The 14462-nt window shown below is 43.1% G+C and overlaps 1 protein-coding gene across 1 annotated transcript; it reads right to left on the minus strand.

Annotated features, from left to right (window-relative positions):
* Nucleotides 1-1906: 1906 nt before the first annotated feature.
* Nucleotides 1907-3376, minus strand: SST (somatostatin). The gene is made up of 2 exons (XM_003256635.3): nucleotides 3119-3376; nucleotides 1907-2272 (listed from the first exon to the last, which is right to left on the minus strand). The coding sequence occupies exons 1-2, from the start codon at nucleotides 3254-3256 to the stop codon at nucleotides 2060-2062; spliced, it is 351 nt and encodes a 116-aa protein (XP_003256683.1). The 5' UTR covers nucleotides 3257-3376; the 3' UTR covers nucleotides 1907-2059.
* Between the last annotated feature and the right edge of the window lie 11086 nt (nucleotides 3377-14462).

The following is a 14462-nucleotide window of genomic DNA, read 5'->3' on the forward strand; positions in this document are numbered from 1 at the left end:
GCACAAAATGTCAGTCTGCAGTCACATCTAAAAGAGATGTGAGTGCCTTTTCTAATACAACCCTCTGCTTAGAGAAGTAGGCAACTGAGGCTGAAAGATAGTTGATTATGTTCAGATATTTTACTCAATTTAAGCTGTAAATTAAAAATATGTATATATGTGAGCATATGACTACATAATTCTTGCCAATTATTTTCTTTTTCTTTTCTTTTTTTTTTGAAATGGAGTCTCACTTTGTTGCCCAGGCTGGAGTTCAGGGGTGCGATCTCTGCTCACTGCAAGCTCCGCCTCCCAGGTTCACGCCATTCTCCTGCCTCAGCCTCCCGAGTAGCTGGGACTACAGGCACCTGCCACCACGCCCGGCTAATTTTTTGTATTTGTTTTTAGTAGAGACGGGGTTTCACCGTGTTAGCCAGGATGGTCTCGATCTCCTGACCTCATGATGCACCCACCTCAGCCTCCGAAGCCAATTATTTTCATACTACTATTGAGAACTGACAACAAAGATGGTACTAAAAACTCAAAATCCCCTGACACTCATACACAGCCCAGAAAATCATTAAGTTGTGTTCTCATCTGTGCTTTAATTATAGTATGATGCTATTACTCCACTGAGTTTTTGGTAGCCAGATGTACATAAGGCCTTTAGCACAGATAGATCCCATAAGTGGACATGCATTAATCCCCACACCTAAAGGGCTTGTAGATAAAAGATATACCAGAACATCAAAGGATGTTCTGTTTTCACAGAGATTAGTAAAGTGGCTTGGCTTTTTTTCTTTTGTTTGATCAGCTGTTAGAAATTAACTTCCTCTAAGCCAGCCACATTCAAATGTGTATTATCTAACACAAATATTTTCTATAAAATATTAAGCTCCTCTTAAATGTTTATATGGTACTATCAGTTAGTTTATCCTACAAGGATTTATATTGAACCTACATATTTATGTTTGGTTTTTATTCCAGTAGCTATGCAGAAATGCAGTTTATAGCTAAAACACACATCCCCCAAAGGATATCTCTTTAGGTCTTGGGAAGTTAAATTAGCAGTGTTTTCATTCTGTCTTGAGTGATCCCATTTAGCATGTTGTTATAAGACTACCACCTTTACTGAGTGTTTGAGAATAATTTTTGTGTTTTTATTTGACTCCCATATTGATAAAATTAAGAGAAGACTTGAGATGTCTCCAGCTATTTCATAATTATGATTTTGAGCTCCAATACCTGCAATATAGATAGCATTCAGTGAGGCAAGCCAATATGGGTTTCTTGCAACCTGTAGTACTTCCAGAAGGAATCTTATAATAAAAGTGATATTTCTTCCTGAGAAAAAATATCTTAAAAGCTTGTTTTCAAAACAGTAATTTAGCACTGCTCAATTAGAGAGGACTGTCAAAGAAGATACAAAAGCAATGGTATTTCTCTAGATAAATGTTTACAAACTAGAAACAAATTCAGAACCTCATTTTAGCTATTTAAGCCAGATTTTTCCTCAACCACTAAATGACTTTTTTCCTTCCATCTTTTCATATGTTATGTATTTTACATATCAACCTGGTAGATAGTTGGATTTTTCAGCCTAACTATTCATACACACTCATTTCAATAGTCCAACATATAATTTAGGTGTATTTAATATGTAATTAATGTTTATGTCAGCCTCTCCCAGTAATTATCATTGAATTAAAGTTTGACTGCATAGAATTATGTGAAATTATTTCTGTTTAAAATGACTCATGTTATAATAGTTATCATTTAAAAAGTAAACTTTATTGCCACCGAGAATTTTAAATAGATGTTTGTGAACATTGGAGTGCCTGTCTCAAATAACTTTACTGAAACCACCAATCAAGCTTATTATGTATTATTGAACACAAAGATTTACTCAATAGAAATCAAATTCACATTTTTCATAATTTCACCATAATTTTATTTTATATTTACAGTTTTCAATTTCTAATGCAAGGGTCTTGCTGAAGATTTGGAGGATTAGGGAAGAGAGATGGGGTGTGGGGGCGAGGGATCAGAGGTCTGATATGGACAATACTAATTAAGAAAGCTAACAGGATGTGAAAGTCTTCCAGAAGAAATTCTTGCAGCCAGCTTTGCGTTCTCGGGGTGCCATAGCCGGGTTGGAGTTAGCAGATCTCTGCAGCTCAAGCCTCATTTCATCCTGGTCAGCAGCCTGGGACAGATCCTCAGGTTCCAGGGCATCATTCTCCGTCTGGTTGGGTTCAGACAGAAGCTCTGCCAAGAAGTACTTGGCCAGTTCCTGTATAGGGCAGAAGGCATAGAAAAAGAGAGAAAGAGAAGTGGGGAGGACAATGGAAAAAATTTGAAAAGCCTAAATTAAAGAACAGATTTGGTCACACACAAAATCCAGTTTTTACAGCTGCGTATTTTTTGTCACATTTAAAATCAATCAAGGATATAAAAATAAGGATAGTTGCTATAATTACCAAGTTACACAAAAAGGCTTTAAGAGCTCAAATGTTTCTGCAACCTTTCTGTCCCTGTAGACTTACACACACACACACACACACACGCACACACACACACAGACCGTTCTGGTAAGATAAAGTGTGTGCCAACAGTTTAATTCAGTTTTCATATCACGAGCTACAAAGTAGAATTGTTTTACCATTTTTACCAAGTAAACTGTAGGGAACGAGACTTCTCACAATCTCGAGCATACGGCGTTCGGTCTTTAGATTGCCCCTTTGCCCTAGTCCCGACGTTTGGAAGTGAGGTACGCTAAGAGGTAGCAGCTTCAGAGGTCTGCGTTTCAGCACCTGGGTCAGCGCTTCCCAGGCTCAGCACCAGGGATAGACGCCATCATCGCTTCGTGCCCAACTACCCAGGTCTTGGAATTTTCTTGAATGCCAAGTAAGAACTCACCTGAACTGTGACCGACTGCGCTTATCATGGGGAAAAAAAAGAGTTAGAAGGGGATTCTAGCCTTTGAAAGTTTTCTCAAGAGCTTTGGGAGCTGAGGGGCCCAGAAAATCACCGAAACTCTTTAGAAGGATTAAGCATCCCTTACGTCCAAACCAATGGGGCAGGAGCAAGGCTTAGGGAGGGCTGGAGAATCCGGGAGACGTCGAGGGAGTCTCCTTACCTGCTTCCCTGCGGCAGCAGCCAGGGACTTCTGCAGAAACTGACGGAGTCTGGGGTCCGAGGGAGCGCCGGTGACACCGCCCAGGGCCAGGACGATGGACAGCGCAGCCAGCGCGCACTGGAGGCGGCAGGACAGCATCTCGCGGCGCCGGGAAAGCCGAGCTGGAAAGTGGCTGGTCAAACTCTAGGCGCGGATCAGCAGGCAGCAGCGATGGCTCCGAACCTCGCTCCTAAAGCGGCTTGTGTGCTCTCAACCGTCTCCCTCTGTTTTAAACTCTCTCTCTGACGTCAGGCTAGGAGGCGCCCCCAGATCTCACCAGCCCTTTTACGCACCATTAGCCTCGCAAAATCAATCACAGAAGACAGGGGAGGCGACAAGATCTAAAGTGGCTTACTTAAAAAAAAAATACTGCACACGCACAGGCACACACAATTCCACATGCCACACGATTTATACAATCTTTTATTTTCACTCAGTGCTATGAGCATACACATTCCATAATTTCACTCCCACACATGCACACTCAATTACACACAAACAGAGGCTCAAACACTCAGCTCTTAAAGAGCACATACATTATCACCCTTAAATGCACATAAATGTACCCAGACAACTCCATCTGTCATCACACTCTAACATTTTAGGCAAGCCCAACAAGCAAAAGGGCATGTGTATGCCAGGTGGAGATCAGAATCATTCCTCTAATAACAGATTTGAGAATGAAATATGGACAGTAGAAGGACTGAGCCCTCTTTATTTCCTCTGTTATCTCATAAAAAGGCTTGAAGATGTAACGGGGCTCTAAAATAACTTCACTTTTCTCTACAATGGGGGAGAAGGTACCTCTGGCTCACCCTCCCTCCCTCTTTGTCAGCAACTGAGACTTCTGACCTACCTGCCTTTCTATTGTGACCGTATATATGTATGAGTGTGTGTATATGTACGGGAGGGAAAGAGAGAGAGAGAATGAAATTGACTTCATTTTGCTGCTGAGAAATTTAGAGCTGGAAGGCAATCTAAGAAATTATTCAATAAACCTCAGAATTTGAATCAGTAAGGCAGAGTAATGGTCAGTAAATTGTTCTCATTCACATACTGCACACTTTGAGCAAAACCAGACCTCCACATTCCAAAGCCAGAGTTCCTTCTGCTGAGCTCTGAGTTTTCTAACAGATTCCTGGCCAGTAAGCATAGTTTTATGTCAGGAAGCCCCAGTTTAGACATATAAGGTCTAGGAACTCCCAGAACATATGTGACCACTATTGTATGTCTATGTGTGGAAAGGATCAAAAGATTCTTAAATTCAGCTCTGCCTGATCTCCTAGAAACAAAGGAAGTTTAAGAAAACCTGTCCTTGAATTCTGATTGAACTCTGGTTAAATATTTACTGTTCAGGCCAGAGTTCTGACTGCTTTTATCTAAATAGTTCCTTACCAAGGAAGGACCAGCTAATTTCCTAGCATGGACGAGATGATCCCTACAGGATCTTTAAGAGCTGATATCTTATGAGCTTCAAAAAAGCCAATATTAGCTAAGAAGATATGCTGCATCTCTGGAAACCATACGAAGCTCACATTATGTATTAAAATACTCTCAGTACTTAGACCCAAACCACAGTGTTGAGAGGCAGAAGGGTTTGGGAAGTATCCTGCATGGCTTGAATAATTGTCACTATTTCTTTTTGTGCCTGTAATCCAAGGCAAAGAGGAAATGCACAGCAAGAAGTGTTAAAGCTTCCAGGTCTTGACAAGGCCAGCCAAGACTAAGCACAAAGTGGGGCATTAAAAAGTCATTCACATGTGTTGGAGTAGTCTAAGAGATCAATGAATCTGGAGCTGTGGAACCCAGCCCTAGGAAATACATGTTATATCCTCTAAATCTTGCAACTCTCTTTGGCGTCTGACTAAGGACTCAGAGTTTAGTTCTATCACTGTGACTGTCTCTAGGTACCTCCAAATGATCTCATATCTCCTGTACCCAGGATGTGGTCTTTGGCATTCCCACTGAGTAGGAAAGGGGGATTTTTCTAAAGCAGGAGCCAGCCGAAGAACAAATAGCAGCTCCCCATCTTCCCATGTGCTCTAGGATCTCTTCTGTCTCCTTCCCCAGATGCTTGCTCCCTTCTTTCCACATCCCTGTCCTCTCCCTCCACACTTTCTCCTCCTTCTTATTCCTCCTTTTCCTTAACCTTTCTGCAAATTTATCTTTCAGCATTTTCCTCACTCAATCCTTCTTTTGTCTCCTCTGTTGACTCTGTATCCCCATTCCTTTGTTTTTCTCGCTCTTCTCAATCATTTTCTGACTTTTGTCTGGCTCAGCCTTGCTCTTTCCCTGCCTTCTCACCCTGCTTAGCCAGTGCCTATCCCAGTCTCTGCCTCAAGGCATCTCTCCTTCTCTTGTCTCTCCTCTTCTCTTCTTCCCTTCTCAACTGCTTCTCACCAAAAACAAACAAACAAAAAACCTCATGATCTCTATCTGTTTAAGTACCTACTTATGAATAGTAAACAGTTCCTTCCCTCATACCATGCTGAAGAGCTGAGGCTGTAAATGAGATGACTTATGGGTTTTGCTTTTGTTGTTTTATAACTCCTGGAGAGTTATGAGTCTAAGAACCACTTATCAGAGAAGCCAGGACAAAAAGGGACATAAATCCTCCCTTGAGCCCTCCATGGCCAGTTATAGCTTAAAGGTTGGTTTAGCATGAAGCACTTCAAAATTTCCCAACCTGAGCCTTCTGTAATCAACCCCCAGGGCATCTCTCCCAAGTCTCAAAGCTGGAAGGGAAAAGTGGTTTGTGGTTATATTGGGGACCCTATTGCCCAGACCAACCAAGCTCACTAGGAATCCTTACCCAGTCCTCTGTGGCTCACAAAGCACTTTCTCATCCAACACTTCAGGGCGTGCTATTCCCACCTCACAGAGGAGGAAACTGAGGTCCTGAGACCTTCAGTGCCTTACACGAGGGCACACAGGCAGGAAGTGGCATGGTCACAGGGAAAATATTACTTCACTTGAGAATGCTTCATGATTCCCTGACTCAGAGATGCCAGAGATTCCTGGCTGAGCCGTCTGCGGCCGGTATACATGCACCTCTAGAAGGCATCCACGCCTCTTTCATGTGCAGCTTTTTCTGGACAGGATATGATTTTCCACCTCCCTTGTGGAATGTACATTTTGGAGTGACTACCTACCAATATAAGGAGTAGAGACTTATTTTAATAAAAAGCAGCATAATCTGTGAATAGACATAGACATTCAATATTAAGCAATGCAAGGAAGGAGAAAGTGTCTGTACTGGGAGTCAAGAGACCTGGGCTCTAGCCTGGTTCTGCCACAACCAACTGTGGGACATCCTCTCTGGGCCTTGGTTCTTTATTTGCAAAATAAAACTTGGCAGGTCATCTTTGTGGTTCCCTCCAGCTCTGATAATTAATGAGCATAAATTTGAGGAAATAAAAAGGCAAAGTAGAATATACTGTTACATTAAGATGTTATTATTTTCTCAAGATGAGAATTTTGTATTGGAAGAGAACCTGGTTTTTATGTAATATCAGAAAGGAGGCTGGGTGCAGAGGATATTTCCCAGGCCTATTAGAAGATGTGTTCTTGACTCTTGCTTCTGCTACTGACCTGCCTTTCTCACTCTGGACCTCAATTTCTCCATCCATAAAATTGATTCACTCAACCTCTTTCTACAGCTAATTCCTGAGAAACTTTGCTAGACAGATGCCAGTGATATAGCAGTGAACTGGATAAACATAGTCCTCATGAGAAAGACAAAGAATAAACATGTTAATCAACATGTATTAGGGTTAAAACAAAGTATAGAGCATAATGGTAGGGGGAAGTTACTTCTGAGGAGGAGCTCTTTGAACAGAGCTCTTTGAGGCAAGGGAGCCAGCCATACAAATATCTGAATAAAGATATCTCCAACTCAGGTGGAAGTATGATCAGTGCAAAGACCTGAGGCAGAAGTATGCTTGGTAGATGCAAAGAGCAGCAACAAGGCAAGGACTTGAACAGAGTGGTTAAAGCAGAGAGGGTTAGGAGATGAGGTCAGCAAGGCAGACCAGGACCAGATAACAGGAAGCCTTGAAGGCTGTGGCAGGGAAACCATTTTGAGCAAGAAAACTGACCTGCTTTGATTCTTTTAAAAAATAATGCCTTCTGCTCAGTGGGGAATTAACTGTAGGAGAGCAAGAGTTCAAGAAAGGAGATAACCTAAGAGTCTAAGAAGTGTTTAAGAGAAGAAGAGACAGGGCAAAAGGAACACAGATTTTCTTTGAAATGTCTCATGGCCAACTGTGTGGGTTTGCATAAAGGGACTTTGAAACTTCCCAATACAAGCCCTTTGCTCCCAACACTCAGGGCCCATCTCAACTCCCAAGTTCCAAAGGCTGGGAGCAGGGAGGTGTTTTGTGTTTTTTTTGCTGGGGATCCTGTGCTCTAGACCTAGTTCAGGTGACATAAGATGATGTTTGGGGCTAAGGTGGTAGCCATGAAGAAGGTGAGGACTGGTTAGACTTAAAGTTCATTCTGAAGTATAGTAAGCAGGATACAATGATGGTTTATTTGGATACCGAGTTAAGGAAATGAGAAGAACCATCAACAATGCCTAGAGAGTCATCCAGATGCTCTCTCAAATGCCTCTAAGTTTCACAAATTCCAGAGAGGTCAAGAAGTGGATTTATGCTAAAAACTTCTCCTGGACATTTTGCAATTTTCCAGACAGAAGAAAGTGCGGAAAAAAGTCAGTGGGGAGAAACAACATGGAACAGCAAAAACAGCCATGGGCTGGGGAGTCTGAGGCCCCAGGCTTAAGTACTCAGTTTGTATCTGCTTAAAATGGACCTGATTATCCTCTCTTTTTCTGAAACAAGATTTGAGAACCAAATAAGACAATGTAAGTGAAAATGTTTAGCAGTCCATAAAATGTCACAGGTTTTGTTATTGCTGCTCAGATGGAGGCAACCAGTCCTAAGCCGAAGGTGATTCCAATGAACCAGTCAATCACTTTGGGAGCTGGAGACCCTGCTGAGGCTCTGACCCAAGAAGCATGCAGGCCTTTCTCACTGGGAATGTGTAGGGTGTGATTTAAAGGTCTAGGAAGATCTCACAGAAATGCAGCAGATGGGTGGGAAAATCCCTCCATTAGAAAATAGTCTCTTCTTCCTTACATATACTTACCTTGGAGGTATAACACATTAAAACTTAGTAACTATTAACATTTTAATGTGGATTCATTTGTTGAATTGTCTTCTAGATTTATAGCTGGCTAGTGGAAGGTTTGATTTAAGTAAGCTGGGAGAAGGAGATCAATTTGGAGCAAGAAACCATGCAGCAGAGGACAGATTGCACGAGATGAGCTGTTGGGGATGGCGGGAGGCTATGAGCCTGTAGACTCTTCAAGGGTGCTTGGATGAAAATCACAGGGACCTTTTCTTCTAAGCAATCCCACCATCATGGAGCACAAGAATTAAAACTTGCAACCCTCCAGGGGCTTCCATTCATCTGGAAAATTTCCAGCTCAAGCCCCTGGAACTGCTGATTGTAGAAGAGCCAGACTTCCCTGCCAAACTGACTTTCACCAGCTTTCACAAAGCCTAGGCTGAAGTGATTGCTTTAGGTAATAAAGGGTGAAAGACAAGTAAGGTTACCTGTTCCTTGGAGAGGGGTTGGTGGTGACATCTCAGGCTCATTTCTTGCAGCAGTCTCCTATCCTGTCACTTTCTAGCTCAAAAGCTGTAAATGAGTCCCCAGTGCCAATGTGTTCAAATGCATACACAGCAGCCTGACAGTTGTGTTTCCTTCGTGACTTTCCTATGAGTCTCCCTCTTCATGGTTCCTTGTCTGCCAGCCCTCCTAATCCCTCTAACCACTCACTCTTCCCTGTACCCTCCCACCTCCATTTGCAGACGCCGTTTCCTCTCCTGGAATATCTTTAACCCGTCTCTAACTAATAAGATACTGTAGCCTATTCTAAGATGTTTCTGAGGGCTTCTCACTTAGAATCAATGGGGTCCACTCCTGTGTCCAAAAGTGTGCCTTTCGTGCCCCTAGTAGAGACACTCACATATTTCTGTTCCTTGGGAGTCTGTGAGGTATGTCTCATCTAAAAGTGTCAAGGCTCTCAGGAGGCTGAGGCGGGTGGATCACTTCAGGTCAAGAGTTCGAGACCAGCCTGGCCAACATGGTGAAACCCATCTCTACTAAAAATTTTTAAAATACAAAAATTAGCCAGGCATGGTGGTGGGTGCCTATAATCCCAGCTACTCGGGAGGCTGAAGCAGGAGAATCACTTGAACCCAGGAGCCAGAGGCTGCAGTGAGTCGAGATCATGCCACTGCACTCCAGCCCAGGCAACAGAGCAAAAGCTCCATCTCAAAAAATAAAAAATAAAAATAAAAGTCTCGAGGCTCACTGAGGGTAGATCCCTTGCCTCAGCTATCTTTGCTTCCTCCTCAGTGAATATGAAAATGTTAAGCACAGAGTATTTGTTGAAAAATGATGGTTGAGTTGAAGACAAATTTCTCTGTCGTTATTTGTGGGTCTCTGTGGATTCTGTAAGTAGGACACGCATAATGAAAGGCAGCTAACTGAGGTCTGTATTACTTGACACACACAAACACACATAACCCCCAACCCTAGGTAGCTGATACTTTCAGGAACACATATCTATTGATCCCTTAGTCATCTCTGAGCTTCAAAAAGAACAAAAGCTCAGTGTATATGTTCCTTTATATTAAGAACTAACTAAATTTGTTATGTGAGTATGCTAACGTAGTCACTGAAAATGTAAGAGTCTTCATATTGATTGGAAGGCCGAGGGAGGAAAGATCTATTTGCCACTGAAATAGGCACATGTTCCTGGTGCCATAGAAGTGAAAAACAGTGCTAACTCACCTCTGTGTAGTATTTCACAATTGCTTAAGCGTGTTAATAACATAGTGACCCCAACCAGGCAAGGAAATGGAGGCCTAAGTTACATAGCTAGTGTGCAGCTGATGTCTGATCCCTCATTGTCGTTCCAGCGTTTCCTTTCTCAGAGGAAAGGTAAGGTATGTAAGGAAGTTTTGTTCCTAATTCTCTCAGCTTCCTTTTCTCTTTGTGGGTCCACTGGACTCTCCAGAAGCTTCTCACTTGTTGCTCTGATTTCTGCTCAGGGCTTCGTGATTAAATAAAATCGAACAGTGTTCCACCCCACTATGCCACCCAGAGAATATCTCCCACTTTACTTGACCTATTTTCCTTCCTAAAACAAGGCATTAAACCTGAGGTTTTCCATGAGCCTTCCCAGGGCAGCCAACAAGGGAGGTGCTATCTTGGTCAGATCCCTCCAGTGCAGGGCCTGGGAAATGAGGCCAGAAATCAATGGCCCTGTCCCATGGAACAGTGGAAAATACATGGCAAAGTTTCCTTTTGAGATGATCCAGAAACCTCCATTTTGAAAAAGTATGATAGAAGCCACATAAACACAAAAATCCCCCATGGAATGAAAGTTTCTCTGCAACAGTTCCAATTTTCTCACACTCAAATTTGTTAGTATTACTTTAGACAGGTGGTTCCTAACCTTGGCTTCACACCAGGATTGCCTGAGAAACATTTATAAACCATAGATGCTTGGATCCCAACTGAAGTGATTCTGATTCACAGATCTGGGCTGGGCTCAGATATCTGTATCTTTTAAAAGCCTAATTCGAATCTGAAACTGGATTTTTACCATCCTAGAAAATTATTAGGTCATAAACCACTGCCCACTGTCATTCCTCTCTTATCTCACTCGGCTCTGTTCCTTCTTCCCTCTCCCTGTCATCTTTCTCTTATATTTGTCTCTATTTTCTTCCTTTTTTTGCTTTGCTCTTGTCCCTGTCAATCCTCTGTCTCATTTTTCTTTTTATTATTCTGGCTCCTATTTGTCTCTTCTTACTCAACCACTACTCCCCTTTTCCCTCTTGAGAACACCAGGGGCGATGAGGCTGGCTTTGCCTTGTTGGGGCTAAAGCACCTGCTTTATTGACTTTCCTGTTATTACTGCTAGAGTTGAGGGCAGGGGCAGGACCGAAGCCAGAAATGGATCCACCTACCGACCAGAAACTAAGAAATGGTCTAGTCCCACCCCTCAGTTTACATATGGAAAAATCAAAGCCAAGAGAAGGGAAAGGGCCCTCTTAAGGCCACATAAATAGTTTCAGAGTCAGAACCTCGGTTTTTTGTTTGTTTGTTCGTTTTTGTTTTGTTTTTGTTTTTGAGACAGAGTCTTGCTCTGTCACCCAGGCTGGAGTGCAGTGGTGTGATCTCGGCTCACTGCAACCTCCGCCTCCAGGGCTCAAGCGATTCTCCTGCCTCAGCCTCCCAAGTAGCTGGGACTACAGGGGTGCGCCATCATGCCCAGCTAATTTTTGTATTTTTAGTAGAGACGGGGTTTTACCACATTCACCAGGATGGTCTCAATCTCTTGACCTTGTGATCCACCCACCTTGGTCTCCCGAAGTGCTGTGAGCCACCACGCCCAGCCGAACCTCTGATTTTTAATTCTATCTTCTCTCCTTGACACAAGTACACTGTGAGATTCCTTGAATCTCTCTGACCAAATGGTTGAAATATTGTTGCAAGATTGGCAATTCTTGTCCTGTTCTCTGTGTACCTGACAGTCAGCCTAAAGCCAAATCCCATTCCCTGATAAGGGTATTATTCTACAGAGAAAGCTCTGGGGACTCATGTGCAGAGATTTGGAGATCCCCAGGTTGGACCTTCATGCTTTGTGTCTTTATCCTTTTCTGGCTGTGCATTTCCTAATCTTACAAAACAACCAGACCTGTCCCTCATCGCATGCTTCTGGGATGCTTCCGCCCACTGGAGAGAATGCTGTTGTTAAGCTGAGTTCTCCTGCCCTCTGCTGGCTTGACTCATAGAAGGCGTCATCTAAAATTTTAGGGCAGGATTTCATTCATTCTTTTATTTGCTTCACCAAGTTTTTAAGAGTGTTCACTATTAAAAAGGCGCTCACTATGCACTATGTCATTAGTGCTGCAGTTGCAGAGAAGCATGCAAAATAAACTCTTCCTTCAAACATTCAGTTATTAAACACTTTGTGCCAGTGTCTGGGCTGGGCATTCAGAGACTTGGCTTCAACAAGAAGTCAAGATTTGGTAGCTTTTATAGATTTTTGTTCTGAGCCATAAAATCAAAGAATCAGCACTAACAGGGACTACAGACACCTTCTAATCCAGTGTATTCATTATAGCTCCTCTAACTAGGTCTAGAGTTCTCTGCACACAGTCCTTGGAGACTGTCAACATGGGGAGGACACCTGTCACAGGGATATTATTTCATTGATTAGGATTCTGCCATAAAATCTCACAGAAACAAAGGGTTTCCAGGGGAAGCAATATTCAAAAACTGCCTTTTTGCATGTAATCTGAAAGCTTCCCAGCCTCACAAACCTGTACTTACAATCGATCTCACATTTTTAACTGGTCTGAGTGTTTACTGGCCTAATCCCTTTTTTTTTCACCCGTATCTCACTTTCTTCTGGCCGTGAGGTCACCTTCTGGCCCTGAGGCGGGGAGGGCGCCGAAGGAGGTTTCGCATGAGTTGAGCGCTCCCTCTTGTGGCTGTCCAGGACATTGCTTCTGTGCCTGGCCGGAGCTCCCTTGGTCCCAGGTCAATCGCAATGTTGTGCCCAGAACTGAGGACAATTCCCTGACCCACAGCCCTCTTCATGCTGCTGTAAAGTGCCAGGGTGGAGTCTCATACACCAGTGACTTTCAAACTTTTTGATGGGAACTTATGTGGGAAAGACATTTTACATCATGACCCAGTGCACTCATGCATGCCCACACATACATTTCTCAAAACAATATTTACCTTTATTTCTTACAATAAACTATGATATACCTATTATTTTCTATTTTGTTTACTTTTCTGTTCAATGCAGGTTGTAACTGGGTCATTAAGTGTGTGATCCACTCCTGAGTCACCAACATGAGTTTGGAATGCACTGCCTTGAGCCATGGCCCACCTGCATGCACTCGGCTGGCACTCGGAACTTCTAGGCTGCCGTTCTCTCCATGGCTGCTCATTCCTAAAGAGGCACAGAACAACAGTCCTTGCTGCCCTGGGATGCTGGAACTCCCCTCTTCTCTTATTTCTCTCCTCTGCCTTCCATCTTTTTAGAGGGTCTCGCCGCAGAGCTGCTTAGGTCCCTGGTTGTTAAGACAGCAGTGTTTACCAAGAGCAGCGGGATGAATGGTGGCCCACAAAAGACATGTCCACATTATAACTCCAGGAACCTGTGAATGCAACTTTATTTAGGAAAAAAAACCAAAAGGATCTGTGCAGATATGGTAAGTTGAGGATCTTCAGATAAGAGCATCCTGGATTATCCAGGTAGATCCTAAATCCAAAGATAAGGATACTTACAAGAGACAGAAGGGAAGACACAGACATAGAGACAAAGGCCACGTGAAGTCAGACACAGAGTGAAGGGACACAAGCCAAGGAATGCCTGGAGCCACCAGAAGTGAGAAGACACAAGGAATAATTCCACCCTATAGGGTAGAATTGGAAAGAGTGTGGCCTTGCTGACACCTCCATTTCAGATTTCTGTCCCCCAGAACTACAAGAGAATACATTTGCCTTGTTTTAAGCTACTGGTTTGTGGCAATTTACTTCAGCAGCCACAGGAAACACATATAATAGCCACACCTCTCCTTTCCCCAAGCTCCAAGGGAACCAGACAGAGCTGGATTTGAGTCTGTTCCACACCATACCTGGGACCACTGCTCCCTTCCAAACCCCAAGCTTTTTCATAGAGTCGGGCCCATTCTACCAAACACCTTCTTCTTAAAGATTAGATTAGACGAAGAAACCCTAGAGTCTGCTCTTGTGATGTTGCTCCTACTGCAAGACCCCACTCCACCACACTCCCTTCTGGAAGACATGCCTCGATCAGCTAAACCCCAACCGTGAACATGTTGGAATTTTTTCTCCCAAAGGCTCCTCAAATGTTATGCACATCAGCTGTTAAGGCTGGAAAGCAGGTGTAGCATGTCAGTAGGGATGGTGGGTTAGGTGTGAAGATAAAAGCCCAGAAGAGTGAAACAATTTGCCCAAAGCTGCACAGTAAATACGTGGCAGGTGGGTAATTTCTCTGAATGCTAACAACATAAATATGGAGAGTTTCAGGGGTTTTTCTCCCTTCCCACTGCATTAGAGGAAAGATAAGATCAAGCCTACCTTTCTCAGGTATATTTTGCCTCAACTCAGCTTTTGACCTGTTTATATCACCAACTGCTTCGCTTGCTTAAGGGAAATCACTGCTGTCTCCTGTTTACCTCAGCTC

The sequence above is a fragment of the Nomascus leucogenys genome, chromosome 11 (genome assembly GCF_006542625.1).
Source record: "Nomascus leucogenys isolate Asia chromosome 11, Asia_NLE_v1, whole genome shotgun sequence".
NCBI classification, from domain to species: domain Eukaryota; kingdom Metazoa; phylum Chordata; class Mammalia; order Primates; family Hylobatidae; genus Nomascus; species Nomascus leucogenys.